The following is a 22,789-nucleotide window of genomic DNA, read 5'->3' on the forward strand; positions in this document are numbered from 1 at the left end:
AGCTTAAATAATAGTAAGATAAATAAATAATATTTAACATTTTAATTATGATGTTCATGGACTTGATTTTAGGATTACTTGATACTTAGGAATTTTAAAGTTTGAGATTAATGTGGATGAATTGTTATAGAAAGAATATTGATCCATATTAATTAACAATTTTGACATTTCGAATCCCAATATTTTCGAATCATGCTACTAATTTCCACGTAAATCTAAAATCTGCTATCAATGTTCAATGTCAGTATACTCACCGGAATGTCTTAAATTAAAATCACTAAAATTATCCTTCAAACGGACTAAACTTACACTAATTACACTTTCATACAATACAGTTGTTGTGTTTCCAAATTAGTTTGGCAAATTGTTTATACAACAATTTAAGCAGGCTTTACACGATCATACAAGTGATATGATCTGTCAAAATTTTGTGTAGAATAGAACGGATGGTATCGTCTAAACGCAATATGTAATGAAACCATCACACATTGAGAGAGAATACAGATGGAAAATTTGACAGTCGTATGGTTCTTTTCATTTTTTGAAATGAATCAAAAAACAAGCAGGTCGTATTAGATCAGGGATGTTTTTTTTATGTAAACACATATAAAAAAAGTGAAACAGCTGTTTCCATCTTACTTTTTTATTGTTTTATACAAATCGTGTAAACACAAAATATATAAATCATACGACTTTTATTCTCTTTTTTGTTGTACGGATGGAATTTCATTTTACTTTTTCATTAGACTTGTCTTACGTAAAGTGTTATCGTCTGAAGGGCCCTTTACTTTTTATCAAAAAAATCGAAGTCGACTATTTTGTTCCAAAAAATCGATAACTAGACTATTGTCTGTGAAATAAGTCGACTTTGTAAATAAAAATCGGAAATAGTGGAAAAAGTCGAAAACTCGAAATTAGTCGAAAATAGTCGGAAACTCAAAAATAGTAGAAAAAGTCAAAAAAGGTCGAAAATTAAAAAAAAAGTGAAAAAAGTCAACAATTCCTTGGTCTCCATTATGAGTTTTAATGGTTTCCTCCATCATAAATTTTATAATATCGTTAGACCTGGTTCACACTAGGAAACTTTTTTTGGGAAACTTCAAAGAAACTTGAAAGTTTCAAAAGTTTCTCAACAAAAGATTCCCAGTGTGAACCAGATCATAATAACCCAGCAAAAAATGAACTTCTAAAGAAGCAAAAAAGAAGTAGAAGAGATGACTGATATTTCTCTCTCTTTTTCTCATACACAAATATCAAAAGTTTCCCAAAAAAAGTTTGCTAGTGTGAACCAGGTCTATGAAAAATCATAAATATTGTTAATCAAGTGTCTTTCTTAAAGCGATTTTGTGTAAATTTTTATTCTTATAATATGTTCGTTACATGAATTTTTAAACAATAAGGGCTAATCTTTAAGTAAAGGATTAGAGATTAAATCAAAATTAATCTATGAAAGTTGTTTTTGAATACTCAATCAAAAAATTTTGTTTGCTAGTTTAAGCGCCCAATGGATGTGGTTTAAACTTGAGCAAGAAATGCAAAAGTGTAAACAGCTGATGGAAAACAAAAATTATAAAATTTTTATTAAAATAGACAAAAAAATGTTTAATTTATCGATTAGTAAAAGTTATGGGGACTTCACAATATATTTTTTGTTTAAAATTTAATTTTTCATTTCATATTAACGAAAAATTAAAAACATGCATTGTTTTGATAGACCTGGTTCACACTGGAAACTTTTGATTTTGTGTGTGGGAGAAAGAGATGGTTGATATTTCTTTCTCTTTCACTCACACACAAAAATCAAAAGTTTCTCAAAAAAAGTTTCCTAGTTTGAACCAGGTCATAACAAACAGTGGCAGTACTGTGAAGTTTAATCTTATATTCAAAAACATCAATGGGGATTAAAATCAGAATCAATTTATTTTTAGAATAACTAATCTGATTATTAATTGGCATTTGATTGCCAACCCAAAAACCCACTCTAAGGGTCTTATTCATAACGATTTATCATAGGTTTATAAGACAATTTTTCAAATAATTGTTTTATTCATAAACATTTATCAAAGGTTTATAGAACAAACCTTGTATAAACATTTAATTTATAAAACTTTAATAAAAGTTTATGAATAAAAGCCTAATGAATTTTTAATAATATGTATTACATGTTTCGTTTAGTTAAAATATCAATTTATTTGTAAGAAAGTCAAATTTTCAATATTTCTTCTTTATTTTTATTCCCTACACCACTATAATGGGGAGGGTATTATACGTTTGTGCTGAGGTTTGTAACACCCAAATATATTGGTCCAATACCCACCTTAAAGTATACCGATCGATTAAGAATCATTTTTTGTGTCGATTAAGACATGTACATCCGTCTGTCCGGCTGGCTGTCCATGTAAACCTTGTGCGCAAGGTACAGGCCGCAATTTTCAAGATAATTTGATAAAATTTTGACCAAGCATTAATGGTACAGGGACGAAGCCTATTGAAAATGGTTAAAATCGGTCCATTATTTCACCTAGCCCCCATACAACAGTACCTCCCGATACTATTATCTCTCTAAAAATTGGCACAAATGAGTTTTATATAAATATAAATGACGCTGCAGATTTTCGTAATGATCGGCCCTTATTTGACCCTAGCCCCCAAACAAATCCCCTTCAAAAAATGTTTTAAACGTCTAAAATTGACTTGTAATCATTTGTATCGCATTGAAACTCAACAAAACAAATTATACCCTTTTCCCTAATTTAATGAGGGTCGGTCCATGTTTGACCTATATACTATATAAAGCCTCATTTAGAAAATTTAGTTTTTTATCAATAAATTGCATAAATACTTCGGAATTAAGGTGAAATTCAACATAAAAGTTTCTTTATGAAATATAAAAATTTTAAAAACATACTCATGGTGTAGGGTATTATATGGTCGGCCATGTCCGACTATGCTTTCTTACTTGTTGTTTTGTTAGCGACAAAGATTTTAGCATTACTTTGTTTATAAACATACATTCATGTTATTAACAGCTTAATCGTTTTGTTTTTAACGTGTCATTAGACATTAGTTATCGATAGAACTATCATCTCTTATAAAGCGCCATCTAACGAGTAAAAGAAACTTCTATATTCAAATATTTAACAATTATTTTCTTTAATAGAGGGCGCTAATAAGTACGTGAGTATGTTAATATTAAAAACTGCACCGGAAGTGGTGTTTTAAGAAATAGCCCAAAACAATGCATAAAATGTTCTATTATCTTTAAAAATATCATTGGGTTGTTTATATTGTTTAGCTATATTTTATAAACAATTGCGCAATTGCTTACAAACGGCGCAGAAAAGCTAATTTTAGACATTTGTAAATGACAAAAGAGTCATCTTTGTATACTCTGTGACGATGCATTATTAGACCAGAACTCAGGAGTAGCCAATATTAATTCAATGTTGGAACAGGGATAATAGGATATGGAAAAGAGTAAAGAGAGACTAGAAGCTTTTACGAAGATGCTATAGTGACTGTTGCATTCCCTACTATCACTAATGAGAAACAAACGACCAAAGATTGCCACGAAGATCAGTAAGAACATTTCTGCTGTCACTGAATGGAAGATATAGATAAAGAAACTTGATTACTTGTAGTGGCATAAAATTGACAACTAAAACATTTCTAATCTTCTGGATCAATGTTGAAAAAGAATACTAACAATAATCCCAAAATATATAAATAATAACACTTCAAAAATTTACTCCCTGTGTGCACTAAAGGAAAGTTTTATTTAAATTCGATAAAAGTACAGTCAAAAATAAACATGAATTAAGTTGATTACAATCTATATCGTGTGTAGACGATCAGCAGATGTTATTTGCTTAGGAATTATGTATATTGATATAAAGAGATAATTTAAACATCATCTAAATAAGAACAGTAATGATAACAAATATGTATTTAAAAATAATACACAGACTATAACAAGTCTGCGGATATAAATAGTTAAAACGAAATTTTGCGCATTTAGAAAGAAATGCTCATTCACTTACGTCTGACAATGGATTAAACTAATGGTAGAAGTGGATTAAAAAAAAACAATTGTACTGTACAATCTTACACCTATAAAACTCTAATTGTGAAAATTAAACAAAAATCATGGTAAAACCAACTGAACTGACCACAGTTGCCACTATTGAGGAAAGTATGGAAAAGAAATTCAAAGAAGATGAAAAAGAAGAACTTATTGTAATTGCCACCATTGATGAAGCTTTGGAAAAAACACGTAAATATTATAAGGAAAACATTATTTAAAATATTTAAATTTTTAAAATATCTAATTTTTTATAGATTATGGAAAATATAATATACAACTTATCATATTTTCGGGTCTTGTATTGAATAATGTGATTTTGGAATCGGTGGGCATTAGTTTTGCTTTGCCTGTTATTGCCTGTGATTTAGATTTGTCTTATCAAGAGCAAGGCATCTTGGGAGCAGTATGCTTTTTGGGCATTATTATCAGTTCCCATTTATGGGGATTTTTAGCAGATACTAAAGGACGCAAAGAAACAATGAAACCTGCTTTACTTTTGGCTTTCTTGGTTACACTCATATCCAGTTTTTCAATTAATTTCATAATGATAGCAGTTTTGAGATTTATCAATTGAATTTTGTAAGTATTATGCAAGTGTGAATTTAGTTGGAATAACGTGTTTGAAAAGTGCCTTTTGATTCAAAAGTTTTGAGTTCGTAAATATTTTATAAAATTTTTCTAATGGAAATCGACAAGTTTTAAAGTTATTGAATAGTCTTGGGTGTATAAATCTTCTACCTACTAGAACTAAAAAAGTTCTATGAAAACCTATGTTATAAAAAGTACTCATATTTTGACACCAGTCCAAAAATTTCGGTCGCAAGTTTAAAGTGATATTCGTTTATGATCGCCTTGAAAAATTTGGGTGACTAGCAATGTAGTAAGACCTGGTTCACACTGGGAAACTTTAGCTGAGAAACTTTTGATTTTGTGTGTAAGAGAAAGATATGGTTGATATATCTTTCTCCTTCTCTCACACACAAAAATCAAAAGTTTCCCAAAAAAAAGTTTCCTAGTGTGAACCAGGTCTAAGAAGCTCTTGGTATCAATTAGATTGCCTAACGACTGACATATACGACATCGATATTACAATCTGTCGGATGAATATAGGTTGACGGACACAAAAGTATTTAGACAAATAGCTAGGGATATTTGAGTTAGTCTTTAGAGGGAACTGTCTGTCTTTAGAGGGAACCGTCTGAATAATATCCAAAGTACTTTGTCCATGTTTTACATTTTTGATGTCTGGTTTTTGATAAAATTTTATCAGATCGCGAAGGATATCGTAAGATACTGCAGTAAGTGTTTAAACAATAAATAACTGATCAATGCCTTGCTCTATAAGAGTGTAAAAGTTTCATTCATGCTGTGGACTGACTCAAAAGTGTCTCACTAACGAATAAGGTGTGTTAAAAGTACAGGATGGTTCAGCTGATATGTTCGTGCGCAGCTTGAGACGCTTAGACCTGGTTCACACTAGTTAACTTTTTTGGTAAACTTTTGATTTTGTATGTGAGAGAAAGAAGCATCAACCATCTTTATCTCTCACACACAAAATCAAAAGTTTCTCAACAAAAGTTTCCTAGTGTGAACCAGGTCTAAGCTTCTCAAGCAGCACACGAACATATCTTAGAAAAGTATAACATAAAATCACTACGTGTATTCGTATCAAAATATGGCGTAATTTTCATACCTTTTACGCATTTTGCACTTCAAGTTGCTACGGTTTAGAAGCGTAAACTTTGCGTTGTTTTATTTTGTCACTATTAAACTCGTTTAAATTTCTTAAAATTAATAAATACACATAAATTGTCAAAATCATCTGATATGTTCCTGTCCTGCTTGTGACATTTATAAAAGTAGAATGCAGATCTACTTTCAGCATTCTAAGGCATGATACGCTTTTGTACTTTTGACTTGCAGCATACAAATACATTGACTATTCTTTATTGACAGCCGCATAGAATATGAGAAAGTGTAGAAAGCATGGTGTCCAACTTCATCTTAAATCCACTTCAAATATCATGGCATCTTAACCTTATCTGTTTGATATTTGCCGAATACAAATACATTTATGCCACTTTTTTGATTCATAGATGCGAGAAAGCATAAAGCTTAACAGTGATCCAAATGATCTTCGTGTATATTCGCCAATTTGCGAGCTTCTAACCACTAGGGTGCTTCATCAGGCGAGCATTTTATCTTTCGATGAAAAACACCTTCTTTGACTCATTCATACTTTAGGCAAAAGTCGAATATTTTTTTCCATTTGAAAAAGCAATAAAAATATTTTAATCACATTCATCTGACAGTGGCACGATTGCGTTAAAACTATAAACAATTAAATGATTAGACTTTATAATCTTTATGTGAGCAAATAAACAAACACTTTACTTGTCCTGCAGAGAAAACATATGATAAAAAATACTACATTGAAAAAATACAAAAAAAAGTTTTAAAAATTTACTTACTTATGGATATATAGATAGATAAAATTTATACTATTCCATATTTGAAATAATCTTTTTATAATTCTCAAAATTTATTATCAATTTTAATAACTATTTTTCGCTTTTTTTTAGAATATCAGCTGGTTCTGCTACAATATTTGCTTATTTGGGCGAATTTCATTCTCAAAAGAAACGCAACAAAGCTATTATGTGTGCTGCTTTAATAAGCGCTTTCAGTGCCATATTTCTACCAATTATTGCGTGGCTTTTTATTAATCAAGATTGGGAATTGGATATACCACTTTTACACATTGTCTTTAAACCCTGGCGTTTATATCTGATAGTATGTGGTCTTTCTGGACTTGTTTGTTTTATTATTTTGGGCTATTTACCCGAAAGTCCTAAATATTTATTGGGTTTAAATAGGCCAAAGGAAGTTTTGGATATTTTAAAAAATATGCATCGTAAAAATACGAAAGGGAATAAAAATCTTAAAGATGAAAAATTTACGGTAAGATGAGTTAAAAGATATACATATAACTAAAAATATAATTATTTATTCCATTACTCTTATGTCCTATAGATTACAGCAATTTTACCCGATTTAGATACACCATTACGCAAGAAGTCCGTGGGTGATAAGAAATCTATTACCTCTATATTACACTTAATATGGAACCAAACCGCACCCTTGTTTATGCGACAACATATTCGTAAGACTTGCCTGTCATCTCTAATACAATTTATTACACTTTTTACTGCTCATGGCATCTATATGTGGTTTCCTTATATACTCAATAGTACCATGTTATATACACAACAATATGAGGAACCTCTATGTCTCTGTGATATTTTAAGAGTTACCCAATCGGCAAATTTTTCCAATACAAATAGTTTAGATAGTGAGGTTAGTTTCTTAATTAAATTGTTAATTTCTTTAATCACTTTTTTTCAATTTTAGCTAAATAATACCTGCACCACAAAATTGGAAATATCCACCTATAAGCACACGATTACATTGGAGGTCATCTATATGACATTGATGTTGTGTGTGATTTTTGCCAGTAAAAAATTTAATCGGACTGGCATTTTATGTAAGTTTTTATAGTCTCAAGTGGTAACTATGCTTTTATATATTAAAACTTTCATATTACAGTTGTTATTCTAGCATTGTCTGGTATTTTCGGCATTCTCAGCTTGATCATCAAAATACCTTTAGTAGCGATTTATATGATTGCCCTAATGTTGTGTTCTGGTCTTGCAACAATTGTTATGAGTGCAGTTGTAGTAGATATTTATCCAACAAATTTAAGGTAAGTACACAAATTAAGAAGTTATCAGAATAGAATTTTTTACTATTTCTTTGGAATTTGCCACCTAATTGAAAATGTTCATCGGTATAATTACAGAGCTATGGCTGTTTGTATATCGTTGATGCTGGGTCGCATTGGCAGTGTATCGGGTAGCTATGTATTGGGTGCTCTAATAGAATGTCATTGTGAATTAGCATTTTATACATCATCATTTGCATTGATAATGGCTGGTTGTTTGGGTTTCCTAATGCCCAAAACTCAGGATAATAAAAAGCCAAATAATGACAATGAAAATATCTAATTATAATTCATTATTAATTAATTTATTTATATACACACATACTACTTATTTACTCACTTTAAAATATAAAAAATATACAAATAAAATGCTCATTAAATCTTAACTTGATTAGGTTTTCATTGAGACAGTCGATACAAATTAGAATCCTTCAATAAAGCTTGGCAACGCAATTCCATATATTTCGAAGACGAACAAGTCGTTAATATCAACCTCAAAGTTAAGGGCGTTTCAAAAGAAGTCCTCGAAAATGTGGAAGTCGACATTTTACGCTAAGAGAAGACACCGGGACTAGCTTTTTATGCAGTATACGATACCAAAGGGGTTACTCCGTATTTCGATTCAAAAGAAAAAGTTTTCGAAACACAATGTATTTAACATACAAATTCGAAATTTTTTCTATCGAATCAAGTTACAGAGTAACCCTTCAGTAATCCGACAGTCAAAATTTGGGTTAAATAATACAAAAAAGCTTCTTGGAATAATGAAGTGGTTGTAAGAATCACAATGGTTTGACCTTAATGAGAATAGGAGGTAAAGCCTCTACTCCGGTAGGTGAGTGTGGCCTCCTGTAGGTTAGTGGTTAATGTTCTAGTCTGGTAGACCGGAGGTGGTGGTTTCGATTCCCACCTGTGGCACTGGTTAAGGAGCGCACAACAGGCCCGTTAGAGGCCTATGTGTATTTCTTCGGATTTGATGTGTATACATCCTCCTTTCAATCTAACTAAAGCCTCTTCAAAATGAGCAAGTCCGAGGTAACAATAATGGTACGTTTTCTCAGTAGACACACTGTATAACGGGCATATACAGTGTGTGCCATTTAGCCGTCATAATCTCTCTTGGTATACGGGTGCATAAGAACCCCATACTCCTACAACTTAATTCCATTCTGTTCTATTCCATTCATTAATATCATTTTAATTTGGGTGTAAACCACTGCCACCAAGGGTCCGCTCCCATCCCTGTACCGATACCGGTACTCTGATTCGATCCCTTGTCTTATTATTACAAGGAAAGACCAATGATATATTTGATCATCACCAGTTTATAGTTTACGGCTGACTGTATTAGTAGCATTGCTTTTCCCCGGGGTTGCAATAACACCAAGATGGAAAGAGTTTATCAAGGTATCATGACCTAGGGTGGACTTCAATACGGTTAAAGTACTTTTTATTGGATTTTACCATGCCGATATAATCATATTTCGGAGCAACTATTAGTGTCTTATAGATCTTATAAAAGCAAGGCAATTTTAACTTTTGTCTTGTATAAAATGAACTGATGTGATTTGGTTTTCACCAGATAAATGTGCACAGTGTAAGGCATACATTAAAAACTTGGCTCCTCTAAAGCTAATTTTATGAGATCAGTAATGTTGGGCAATAATTTGCTACTCTCTGGGTATCAACGTTTCTAAAAAGAGACCTTGGTGAAATCTCCATACCGATGTTATTACAATATCCTGGTGTAAAGAAGTGTATTCTCAAAAAGAAACAGTTGCTTGGATGTGTGTCAAGGTAATGTAATGACTTTTCATGATAAATTTCTGTTATCGTCTTACGAACGACGGTACAAACCACAGGTTTCTTCATTGATCCATCTCTTTCGATTCGACTGGTGATTTTCTAGAGCTGCTTTTGACTTCACAGCACATGCACTTCACATGCTTTTTAAAAAGTTTTTTTGGTAGTAATACGTTTGCGTTAATACCAATTTAAATATCGTATATAATTTAGAAATGTTATCTAAACGTTAACAGTAGTCAATCTAAAGTGATAACAAACTAAAGGCAACAGACTACATACTTTGCTCTCAATTCTATTTTTGTAATAGATTAGCGATCATTAAAACGCTCTACGTAAAAGTCTAATTAGTGACTGCGCCAGAGGAAAGTTGTATTTAAATTCGATATAAAGTAAATAAATAAACTTTATTACAATTTATTGTGTATAGTTAAACAAACGAACGTACGAACATTAGATATTTACTTAGGAATTAGATTCAAATATATAGCAAAGATAATTTAAGACAATGCCACATCTTGAAGCAACGGTATTTGAAAAATCTGATAACATAGACAAGACACTATATTAGCAGGTCTGCTAGTATAAATGTTTGAAAATAACATGCATTTAGAAAATAATACTCGTCAACAGACATCTAGATGGATTAAATAAATACTCGTGGTACGTTTAAAGTATTTTCAAAATAATCATTAAGATGTCAAAACAATCGGAACCAATCACAACTGCCACCATTGATGAAGCTTTGGAAAAGACACGTAAATAAAATATACATTAAAACTAATAAGTGAACCTGTAATAAAACCAATTTTCTCTGATTTACAGATTTTGGAAAATTTAATATTAAACTTATAGTATTTTCGGGTCTTGTATTAAATAATGTAATATTGGAATCGGTTGGCGTAAGCTTTGCTTTGCCTGTTGTGGCTTGTGATTTGAATTTGTCTTATCAGGAGCAAGGTATCTTGGGTGCAGTGTGTTTTTTAGGCATCATCTTTAGTTCTCATATATGGGGATTTTTAGCTGATACCAAAGGTCGCAAAAGGACTATGAGACCCACTTTGTTTCTTGCTTTTTTGGTGACATTCGTTTCAAGTTTTTCCTTCAATTTTATAATGATGGCAATTTTGCGCTTTTTAAATGGCATGTTGTAAGTATTAGCAAATTTTTTATTTAAAAATGTAAATTATTTCTATATAATTCATTATTTCAGAATATCAGCCGGTTCTGCTACTATTTTCGCCTATTTAGGTGAATTCCATAGTCAAAAGGATCGCAATAAAGCCATACTATGCGGAGCTTTAATGAGTGCATTTAGTGCCGTGTTTTTTCCTATAATTGCTTGGCTTTTTATTAATCAAGAATGGGAATTGGATATACCATTCTTGCCGATTGTCTATAAACCCTGGCGTTTATATTTTCTTATGTGTGGCATGTCTGGTCTAGGTTGTTGCATATTTTTAGGATATTTACCTGAAAGTCCTAAATATCTGTTGGGTGTCAATAGAACAGAAGAAGCTTTAGATGTTTTAAAGGAAATACATCGTAAAAATACTCAAGGAAATAAAAATCTGAAAAACGAAAACTTCACGGTAAAAGCATTAATTCTTAATAAAATTTTAGCATTAACTATTTATTCCACATATAGATTACAACTCTATTGCCCGATTTGGATACACCCATACGCAAACAGAGTATCGATAATCCCAAATCAGCTACGTCAATGCTAAAGCTAATTTGGGATCAAACAGCTCCATTATTTATGAGACAACATATACGTAAAACTTGTTTAGCGGCTGTTATACAATTTATCATATTCTTTACGGCCCATGGTGTGTATATGTGGTTTCCCTATATACTTAACAATGTCATGTTATATACACAACATCATGATGATGTACCATTATGTCTTTGTGATATTTTGAGATTTACACAATCCTCGAATTTTTCCATACCAAATAGTTTAGATGATAATCTGGTAAGTTTCTTTCTAATTTATTTTAAATTTCAATCATCATTCTTTCATTCCGTTAGTTAGTTATTTAAAAAATATAATGTTTGTTACATCTGTCTTTCCTCCAGCTCACCGCAATCAATAAATCTCACTTTATTGTTTTAGGGTTTCAGAGATCTTATATAGATATTTCCTTGGAGACGTTAAAATGTGGTTTATTGAAAGTCTTTTTGGAAAAATAGCAGTCCCTGGCCAAGACATTAATGCTTTTTTTAATTTTAATGATATATTTTTTTTTCTTAAGCATATCGTCATTAAGACTTGAGCAGGGACTTTTCTAAAAGACTATGTTTTCTGACATTAGCATTTGTCAAAACTGTCTTGAGCACAGCTTTTTTCGCTGATTTTTAAGCCCTATGTTTTGTTGGAAGTCTTTTTGAAACTGCAGCAGTCCCTGGTTAAAACATAACCCTGCTTATTCCATTAGATATTTCAGGAAATTTTAAAATAGGCATGGATATCGGTGGTATAATCGCGGTTGTATATGTTAGACGTCTTAGTTATTGTTGTTGTTTTACTTTGTCGGTTCACATTCATATTCACATAATCATATTAGATGCCTGTTAAAGAATTAATGATATTTCTTAAAGCCGTGATACACGATTGTCAGATCTTACAACGTTGTCAGTAAAATGTTCATAAAATGTCTAACAATCGTCTGAACCTATAATTTTTCTGACAAGACAAAATTTCTAAGTTGGCAGTATTTTTAGACATTTTCTGCGCATTTTACTGCCAACGTTGTAAGATCTAACAACAGTGTATACATAGCATTAGTCTTACTGACGACAACACGTTTAGAGGCATGGGTGGCAGTAGACTTCTTTAAAATATAGTCCTTTCATTTGGTATTAACAAAAATTTACGACGAAAGATCTTCCTGTTCAATCGAAATCTATGATCCAAAACATAAATATGAAGGAAAATATATATATTCTAATAGAACTTCATTTCCCACCTGGTATATCAAGTATTATAGATATTGGAATCAAAAATTTTATACTAAAGGACCTGGAGGCACTTTTACTGTGGTAACTACGATGAACCGTTACCGAGAAAGGACTTAGGACTGTGTGTTATGTGGATCATATTACTTCTAAGGAGAAAGCTTCAAAATTACATGTATAGAAGGGCGAAAGAGTCGCTTTGACCGGACATTAAAATGGTGGCACTAAATGTAATATATAATCAAAAAGGCGCATCGGTGCAGGAAGAATCATTGACATGAAATAAGGTCTTAGTCCTACTATGAAACATTGGCATTTTAAACTGTAATTGGCGGCAAGACTTGGAAACGTTACTTGATATTAAACCCATATGAAGTTACATACATAAGATATAAAACGGAATTTATAGCCGAATGCCTAATAACTTTGAACGAACTGACTAAGACCAGACACAGAATATGTCGGGAACTTTGAAACATTGTTAACAGATAGAATGTCACGGTCCAGATTAGAACAAATACCCAGAAGGATCTTAATTGGAAGACAAAGCGAGACTGTGGTTCTATATTGATGCCACAAAAACAAATGTTCTACCATTTTCCCCCGGGGGCATATTACCTTGGCGAGACCTCCGCCTAGGTGTTATTGCAATCCCTGGGTATAAAGAGGTGGCCAATACCTCCAACCTGACCGGGACGGAAAAATTGGTTACAGCCTACTGCTTGGTTTAGTCCTTGCATAGATTGCCAGAGGTCAGACCAGAGCACCGCATAATCTGGTACTACGGGTGGCCAGTTGCCCGCAGAACTATGTCCTGGCTGGTCAGTTGGTCGAGGTTCCTTCGGGTTCCACGTAGTCAATAGCAAATATTTCGGGATAAGTTCGGTGCTGTTGCCGAAAACAACAGATACCCCGCAGTCGAGTGACTGTGGGACTAAGCGCTAGAAATGAGTTGGTATTAATTGTATATGGTACGGGATGAATGTGAGGTTCGGCGGGCCTTACCCCACCCGTCTACCTAATGAATGTGTCGTATGTTTTTCTCTTATGAATGTGTGGTATAAATGAGATGCGTGCTGGGTTGAATGATGATGGATGAAAGGTATCATATACATTTTTCCTTCCTTGTCCAGATATGTTCAGGGTTTACTCTGTTCATATAAGAATTACCACAGTGTGTCCCGGTTACGTCTCTAGGTGCTGTTACCAAATCAACAGAGGCCATCCAATGGTCAAAAGATTAGATAGCTCGAGTACTCCAGCAAAGTACTTGTGCATGGACCGGTCAGAAATTGCCACCGGCGTTCTTCATTGAAGAACAAAGGGGCGATGGTGGACCTTTCTCAAGTCTACCAGTGGTTGAAAAAGACCACCGTGATATAAGGTCGTCAAGGCAGGTGCTCACGTTAAACTCACGACATTCCTCTACTACCATTTGCTTTATCACAACATTAGGTTCCAGACAGAATAAATATAGCTTCAACAGGGATTAACATGTTTATTGACAGCCGGATGTCTATTAGTGCAATATCAGGTGATAAAGTTAAATATATGACCATACAGGTTGGTAAGTAAGCTTTAATCGAATACTTTCCTAGAGATAAGGTTTCCATCATATGTGCACCAGGCCAATCGGGAGTAGTCGGCAACGAAAAAGGAAATGTACAAGAATTAAAGGAAGAGAGCTTAAGATAGCTAACCCATTATATCTCTTGGTATAATAAAACTGTGGGTAAAGCAACAAAGATCTGAGGTTAGCATGATGGTATTATAAGTGGACACAAAGGATTACGAGCACAGCTATACAATATTAAATGTGCAAATTATCACGAACGTAAAACATGTGGAGAGGACAGAGAATCAGACTTTCGTCGGAATTATAATCAAATGTCTTGGAAGTGATGTTATTCCGTGTATAACATTTATATTCTTAGGAAATACGTTCAGAAAAATGAGTTTTTGAATACCTATCGAATACAATCTAAAGTTTTTGTTTTTACCAACAAACGTTTTAATTTGATTGAACTCACAACAGGCCTGATAATGGCGTAGATGTAATTGTCCACCTAACAACCTAACCTAAACTCTACCGTCCCTTTAAAAAGTATGTTCTTACTATAATTTCAGAATGATAAAATATGTACAACCAAATTAGAAATATCCACCTACAGACATACAATTACATTGGAATTCATCTATATATTCCTGTTGATATGTGTGATTTTTGCCAATAAAAAATTCAAACGAACACCAATTTTATGTAAGTTTTTTTTGTAGTTTTTAAAATTTAAATGATAATTTAATAATAGTTTCTATTTAGTTACAATTCTAGCAACTTGCGGTCTATTTGGCATTCTGAGTTTGTTAATCAGCATTCCCTTGGTAGCGATTTATATGCTGGTCATTACGTTGTGTTGTGGTTTAGGAACTAGTGTCATGAATACAATTGTTGTCGATATATATCCCACAAATTTAAGGTTTGTATGTTAGATTTCTTATCATAATATTATACTCATTTATTTTGTTGTATATATTTAATGTTATTATAATTTCGAAAAACACGAAAATGTTTATTGCGAACAAAAATGTATTGCTTTGTTGGTGAAGGACTTTGGATTATTAGTTTTATATTTTACAAAACAAATTGCGACTAATCATATAATCTATAAAATTAACATTCAAACTAAAATTTTAAACTTCTGCTATAAATATAATGGAACAGTAGCAGAGGTGGTGAACTAATGAAGCCATGTAATTTAACTTGAATAAACCTAAATTTACAATTACTGTTTGAAAAACACTCTAGTTAAACCGTAGAGAGTCAATGACAAAAAAATTATAATTACTAAAGTTATTGACGAAACAAATATTCTTAAGGACCAAATAGACTAAACAAGCGGCTTGACAAACATACTTTTTTCATTCCAACACACACTACACAAGCATTGCTTATACAATCACCCATTTTTTCACGTTTTTGTGGACTTGCAAATATACTGATATAAATTTCCCTTTAACATGTAAATAAATATAAACAATACAAACGGATTGATAAAAATTAAATATGTTTGTGTTAAATCTAAATTTTTTGTTTTTTGATCAAACAAACCGCAAGTATTTGTGCAAACACGAAACATCCTCATACTAGGGTTCTATAGTTGAAACGAAAATCGACTTTTTGCATTTAGGTAAAAGTCGACTTTTTGCATTTAGTAAAAAGTCGACTTTTCAACTTTTTGCATATTATGCAAAGTCAACTTTTCGACTTTTTCAGTTAGTTAAAAGTCGCCTTTTAGTATTTTGTTTGACTATTTTCGACTTTTCGACTATTTTCGACTTTTTCCGACTTTGACTATTTTAGACTTTTTCCGACTTTTCGACTATTCGATTTTTTTCGACTTTTATTTTCAAAGTCGACCTTTTTCACAGACGATAGTAGAGTTTTCGACTCTTTTGAAACATAATAGTCGACTTCGACTTTTTTCGACAAAAAATCGATTCTTCGAAAGTCGATTTATAGAACCCTACCTCATACACTACACAACAGGCTTGCACAAACATAAAATACTGGTAAGTTTGTCAAGCCGCTTGTGTAGTCTATTTGGCCCTTTAGAATTTTTAGAAGGAAATGAGAAGAGTTTGTTAAATTGGATCTTTTTAATTATATTTTCAGAGCCATGGCTGTTTGTATTTCATTAATGCTGGGACGCATTGGTAGTGTCACCGGTAGTAATGTTATGGGTGCCTTAATAGAAACACACTGTGAAGCCGCCTTATACAGTTCCTCAACAGCTTTAATATTAGCGGGTTGTTTGGGTTTTCTAATGCCAAAAACGCAGCATAATAAAAAACCAATTGATGATAATGAAAGAAGCTAATGTCATGTTAATTACCTTAATAATTAAGATTTTTCATAAAGCAATAAGTAGATAAAATAATAATTGTTTTTTATTTTGTTTATTAAAAATAATTCTTAATGTTGAAGTTGTCCAGAATCACTGATAACAATTGTCTTAACAGTCTTACCCGATTGACTACCCATTGCTTCAATTTTCTTCACAATATCCATACCTTCTATCACTTTACCAAAAACAACATGACGATTATCCAACCAGGAAGTTTTAACAGTGGTAATGAAAAACTGTGAGCCATTTGTATTTGGTCCAGCATTGGCCATAGACAAAATACCCGGTTCTGTATGTTTCAATATTAAATTTTCATCATCGAATTTGTTGCCATAAATCGATTTTCCACCAGTGCCATTGTGTGCGGTAAAGTCTCCACCCTGACACATGAAATTGGGTATGACCCGATGAAAGGTTGAACCCTTATAGCCGTAACCCTTTTCGCCAGTACAAAGAGCTCTAAAATTCTCCGCAGTTTTAGGCACAATATCAGCACGCAGCTAAAAATAAATATTTAAAACAGTGCAGAATAAAAAAACACCTTTTTAAGATCTAAGACTTTCTTTATTGACTACAATACTTAACCATAAATAAATTTTATTTTAGAAATTCCTACAATAAAATTATGGCCCATTATGCAACAACTATAAATATTCGTTTTTAGTAATAACAACAATAACAACTTAATCTATTTCAATTCACCACAATCCTCAATAACAATATGTTTCATGGGACGTCCTTCGGGACAACCAAAAGATTCAATTTTCTTAACAACATCCATACCTTGTATAACTTGACCAAACACTACATGCAGTCCATCTAGCCAAGGTGTTTTAACGGTGCAAATGAAAAATTGTGAACCATTGGTATTTGGACCGGCATTGGCCATGGATAGAATGCCGGGACCAGTATGTTTTAGTTTAAAATTCTCATCCTTGAATGTAGTGCCATAGATTGATTTGCCGCCGGTACCATCATTCTTTGTAAAATCGCCACCTTGACACATAAAATTCGGTATGACACGATGGAAAGTGCAACCTTTGAAACCATAACCTTTTTTACCCGTACATAGGACACGGAAATTTTCTGCTGTCTTTGGAACGACATCTTTGCGTAACTGAAAAAATTGATTATTTTGATAGCTCAAAACTGGTCTTATATTGATGAAAACTAATTATGGACAAATCTGATGAGGTGAATGTATATTTAACAGGAATGCATCGAAACAGCTAATGTTAAACCAATGATTTCATATTTCTAAAATGTTACTAATTTACAACCACTAAATAATTTCCAAGAAAAAATTATGGGGAGAGAAATCCCTAGTGCGCCTTCCTTAAGGGCCTAGGTTTCACCACAGCAATTTTATGACTTATAAAGAACAAGCAGTTAGCAATTTTTATACATAATTGACGCTGGTCCATGTAAAAGAACTTCTCTAAACTAATGTAGCTATCTTTGACCATTACTGTCCCGTTGCGTAATGTCCTGCAATCTTCAGCCATATCTGAAACTTTACACGACAACATTACACTAGGAAGATGAGACTTTTGCCCTTTCTTGAGGGCCAAAGGCTCACCATCGCCCCTTTATGACTTATAAAGAAAATGTAGGTGGCAATTTTTATTTATATATCTTACACTGGTCCATGTAAAAGAACTTTTTCTAAAGTCAGAGATAGCTATGACCATTGCTGTCCCGTTGCAGACTGTCCTGCAATCTTCAGACTGTATGTGAAACTTTACACAACAACCTAAACTAGGGATGGTTTCCGCCCTTTCGAACTCCATTAATATGTCAAGACATAGCTCACACATTGCGGTTGGTCAGGTATGGAAAGAGTAATCATCCGAGACATTCATAAAAACAACAAGTATGAATATGATACCCTACATCAGTCAGTAAGTTAAAATGGTGATTATTTAAAAGGGAGTTTGTAAATATTTATGTTCATTACAAAAATCCATAATATCATTACAAGTTGCATAAAACTAAGTTTTCCGACTTTTGTTGACATAATAGAACATTTAACTTAATTATGAGCCCAGAGGCCTTATTCGGGAGGAACGGGGGGCTAGGCGAAATAATGGACCGATTTTATCCAAACGTCCTTGGGCCAAAAAAAGAGTGTGTGCCAAATTTCATCAAATTATCTTGAAAATTGCAACGTGTACCTTGCGCACAAGATTTACATGGACAGCCAGCCAGACAAACGGGCGGACATAGCATAATCGACTCAGAAAACGATTCTAAGCCGATTGGAATACTTTAAATAAGGTATAGGACGAATCTTTTTGTATGTTACAAACGTCAGCACAAACCCAATATACTTTCCACTAAAGACGTGTAAGGTATAAAAATCTGACACATTCATAGGTGTGAGCTGGAAGAGGTGTAAGGAGACACGTGATAGAATCCTGTTCTTGTAATATCAAATCATTTACAACGTCTGTACATTCTGTTTAGTCGGCAATAACTTCTGAAACTTATTTCGAAATATTAATTTCACCGTGCATCAGATTTTTTACCAACAACATAACAATGTCATGTACATGACGAGCCCTGTCGAGCTCTTACTCCCTTAGAAACTCAAGTGAAATAACCCCGAAGTCATTTGACTTCTCCAGCTTATAACCCAAACCGACTAGAGATACTGTAGCACCTCTATTCAGCGAGAATGCAATAACAGAACATATCCCATTCGGTATTTCGGAGAAAATTTTATGTTTTACAATACCACAGAATCTACACTATTTCACGAAATTATTTTGTTATGTAAGGGCGGGTTTCTGACTCCTCAGTTAAACTATGCTTAACTTGTTGTTAGATTAAACTCGAAACAAATTTAGGCGGACTTTAACCGATGATTGTGTTTTTCAGTTTTAGATTTAAGCTCAGTTAACTTTGTTAGTATTGCCAACTTTTCACTTAAAAACATAAACAATGAACAGCTGTTTTTTGCAAACATTTCTTTTGTAAAATCGAAAAACAAATCAGAAAATTGTAATTTACATAATATATTAAGTTTTTGTTCTTTCGAAATCATTGTTTTATTGTTTTTGTTAATTGTGTTTTCTCACTTATAACTTAAGTTTAATTGGCCAATTACACTCAGTTAAACTAAGATAATAAGTAACGTTACTGTTTACTGAAAAACACAAAACATATATTAGACTAGGTTTAACTGAAGAATGAAGATTATCTTTAACTGAAAACCCGTCCTAAGGGTTTTATTGATTAATTTGAACTTTAAATTTAGTTTCAAACAAAATGACAAATGTACATATTTAGATTATCCTAAATAAATGTCATTATATGACAGGTATTTATAAATGGCTGAAACTTATGAATAATTTGATTTACTTTTATTACTATTTAGTAATGTTTTATTACAACATATATATAGTACAAAACGAATGACAATTATTATCTAAATTGTTGTTTTCTCAAATGGGAATTTTTTTGAAAGTTAATTTATTTTTTAAATTAACTTATTAAATGAGACAGCATTTGACAGTGTATATTTTATTCTAAAGGATATAATTTTTGCATGTTTTAGATCAAGAGCAATTTATACAATTTTTAGCCCCTTCTAGCACTTACTTTGATTATCATCTTCGTGTAATTTATATTATAAAAATTTACAATATATATTCCGAGATTAAGACATGTCAGATTGTCTGTCTATGTTCATATGTCAAAGTACTTTAGATGAATACCAGTCATGATGGTCTGATTTTACAATTCACACTGTCGGTCCATGTACAAGCGATTTGTTGAAGTACTCTCTATAGAATCTCTGATCACCTTGATATGTAATCAGTAGACCGAAATACGAATCCATAATGGCACCACTTTTCCTGCCAAAAGCTTTAGTTTGTTTTTCAAAGGAACACTAAAGTGACAATTGTCTTATCCTTGGTTTACAAAGAGTATATCCGCAGTCGAAATTGAACCAACCAAATGGTTATCAGTTAGATGAAAATCAGTCTTTTCGGAGATATGAGCAAAAATTCGAGACAAACTAATGTCCATGTCATATTTTAAATTGAAAAGCAATACTCACTTTCATATAGGAAGTTGGTGCACCGAACTTGATTTAATTAAAAGTATTCAATGGTCTCCATCAGAATTAAGTTTAAGAGTTTTAAAGGGGTCCAACTTTATATATTATTATATGGTATTCAACAATTAAACACAAAACCTCACTCTGAGGTTGAACGAAATCATGCACCTAATGCAAACAACGCATTACTTGCAAACAGTTATAGGAAGTAATCCATTAAATTAGTGCAACTAAGACGCAATTGTGGACATTTAAGTCTAATTTTGAAGGCGGCTCTTTCTACCCCTCAATTGAGGCCCTGTAATTATAAAATTCATTAGGATCTCCCAGGCTATTATATAATTTGGTTTTGCACCTTTTTTGAGATTCGAATATATTAAACACAACATTTTTTGGTTAAACCGGGTTTAATAGATGTTTCATGTTTTTCGGTTATCATTAAGGTTACTTATTATCTTAGTTTAACTGAGTCTAATGGCCAATTAAACTCAAGTTATAATTGAGAAAACATAATTAACAAAAACAATAAAACAATGATTTCGGAAGAACAAAGACTTAATATTTTAAGTAAATTGCAATTTTCTAATTTGTTTTGTTTTATTTATTATTGTTTTAAATGTTTATTTAACATTTTTCCAAAATTTTCCATTTTATAAAAGTATTGTTTTTAAAAAACAGCTGTTCATTGTTTATGTTTTTGAGTGAAAAGTTGGCAATACTAACAAAGTTAAGTGAACTTAAATCTAAAACTGAAAAACACAATCATCGGTTAAAGTCTGCCTAAATTTGTTCCGAATTTATTCTAACAGCAAGGTAAGCCTAGTTCAACTGAGGAGTAAGAAACCCGGCCTTAGAGTGCTATACTCTGCTTACCCGAATCTTATCGTAATTTAGTAACAAGTAATATGTGTTTAAGCGATTTTCTGAAGAGAACCTTGTATGGGACCGACCGCACCCATGTTATGAACCGATTGTGAAAAAATCTTGAAATTTTGTGAAGATATCGACATTGCGACGGAAGTTATTAACAAAAAAACCCATTTTTCCGGGAATATGTACTTTTGTATGAGAGGTATATGAAATTTTAGACCGGTTCTTGCGATTTTCCGCAGAGATCAAGCTCATGTGTAGAAACGAATGTATGGTGAGGTTTATGGAATTTTCGAGAAAATTACGTCAGAATGTGTAAAAAATGATTCTTTTCCGAGGTTGTTTTAAATTTTGATTCATAACTTTTCCCGGTGTAAATTGATCAGATGAGTATTTCTTGGTGTTACACACGGAATGACAAAGTTATATATACCCTCTATCACCATTGATGGTGGTGGAGTAGTTTGAATTATCTTTAAAATTACGACATGCAGTGTGATTACAAGGTTTACATGGAAGGACGGGCGAACATAGCCAAATCGACCCAGATGATGATTCTGAGCCGAGATTGGTATACTTAAAGGTGGGTATAGGACCAATATTATTGTGCGTTACAAACATCAGCACAAACCCAATATACCCTCCCCACTAATGTGGTGTAGGGTATAATGAAACAAATTTGGCAACCGTTTCGTATAAGGTAGCGGTATTGGTATTTTGACGTATTTCGGTATTAGCATTTTAGCGTTATAGGTATTTTGGCTCATTTCGGTATTGATATTGTAGCGTTATCGGTATTTTGGCTTATTTCCGTATTGTTATTTTAGCAATAACGGTAGTTGTGCTGAAGCGGTATTTTAGCGGTAACGGATAGCTTAGCGATAACGGTTGCCAATCTTGAAATTAAATAAACTAATGTTGTGATATTTGTAACTCTGGTATTAAGGACTATTTTTAGGTAATTTTGCGTTCTTTAACTGGTACATGTAAAGATTTATGTAATATTCAACATAGTAAGATGAAATTAAGCATATAGAGACTGGAGTAAATGACAACCTATAAATGGTTGATACAGTTTTTCTCAATTTCTACCGTGAACTAATATTTCCTGGCACTTTAAACCGTGGCCCTGCCTCATGACACGGTACATTTATTAATTTGTTCTACAAATTTGAGCCCCATAGACTTGTGGTTAATACCGACAGAGGTGGTTCAGTTTTACAAGCTCCACCTTCTATCTTATAATAAAATCAATAATGCAATGAAGCTAATAGAAGCTTTAAATGCAAAGTTTTTATCATTTTATATGTTATTGCAAT

General features: G+C 32.5%; 4 protein-coding genes across 4 annotated transcripts; 2 read left to right on the forward strand and 2 right to left on the reverse strand.

Moving 5' to 3' along the window:
• Positions 1–5,759: 5,759 nt before the first annotated feature.
• LOC111680320 (synaptic vesicle glycoprotein 2C-like) lies at positions 5,760–8,234 on the forward strand. Its single transcript, XM_046946100.1, has 6 exons — positions 5,760–5,764; positions 6,667–7,045; positions 7,118–7,441; positions 7,496–7,628; positions 7,691–7,847; positions 7,944–8,234. The coding sequence occupies exons 1-6, from the start codon at positions 5,760–5,762 to the stop codon at positions 8,146–8,148; spliced, it is 1,203 nt and encodes a 400-aa protein (XP_046802056.1). The 3' UTR covers positions 8,149–8,234.
• Positions 8,235–10,226: 1,992 nt separating this feature from the next.
• LOC111680305 (synaptic vesicle glycoprotein 2B-like) lies at positions 10,227–16,631 on the forward strand. Its single transcript, XM_023441942.2, has 7 exons — positions 10,227–10,426; positions 10,494–10,818; positions 10,882–11,260; positions 11,317–11,646; positions 14,757–14,889; positions 14,950–15,106; positions 16,303–16,631. The coding sequence occupies exons 1-7, from the start codon at positions 10,366–10,368 to the stop codon at positions 16,505–16,507; spliced, it is 1,590 nt and encodes a 529-aa protein (XP_023297710.2). The 5' UTR covers positions 10,227–10,365; the 3' UTR covers positions 16,508–16,631.
• Positions 16,556–17,036, reverse strand: LOC111680304 (peptidyl-prolyl cis-trans isomerase-like). The gene has a single exon (XM_023441941.2). The coding sequence runs from the start codon at positions 16,921–16,923 to the stop codon at positions 16,603–16,605; it is 321 nt and encodes a 106-aa protein (XP_023297709.1). The 5' UTR covers positions 16,924–17,036; the 3' UTR covers positions 16,556–16,602.
• A 40-nt stretch (positions 17,037–17,076) lies between these two features.
• LOC111680319 (peptidyl-prolyl cis-trans isomerase CYP19-2-like) lies at positions 17,077–18,664 on the reverse strand. The gene has a single exon (XM_046946752.1). It carries the CDS (start codon positions 17,538–17,540, stop codon positions 17,223–17,225), a length of 318 nt encoding a protein of 105 aa, XP_046802708.1. The 5' UTR covers positions 17,541–18,664; the 3' UTR covers positions 17,077–17,222.
• Between the last annotated feature and the right edge of the window lie 4,125 nt (positions 18,665–22,789).

Source organism: Lucilia cuprina, chromosome 3 (assembly GCF_022045245.1).
Source record: "Lucilia cuprina isolate Lc7/37 chromosome 3, ASM2204524v1, whole genome shotgun sequence".
NCBI classification, from domain to species: domain Eukaryota; kingdom Metazoa; phylum Arthropoda; class Insecta; order Diptera; family Calliphoridae; genus Lucilia; species Lucilia cuprina.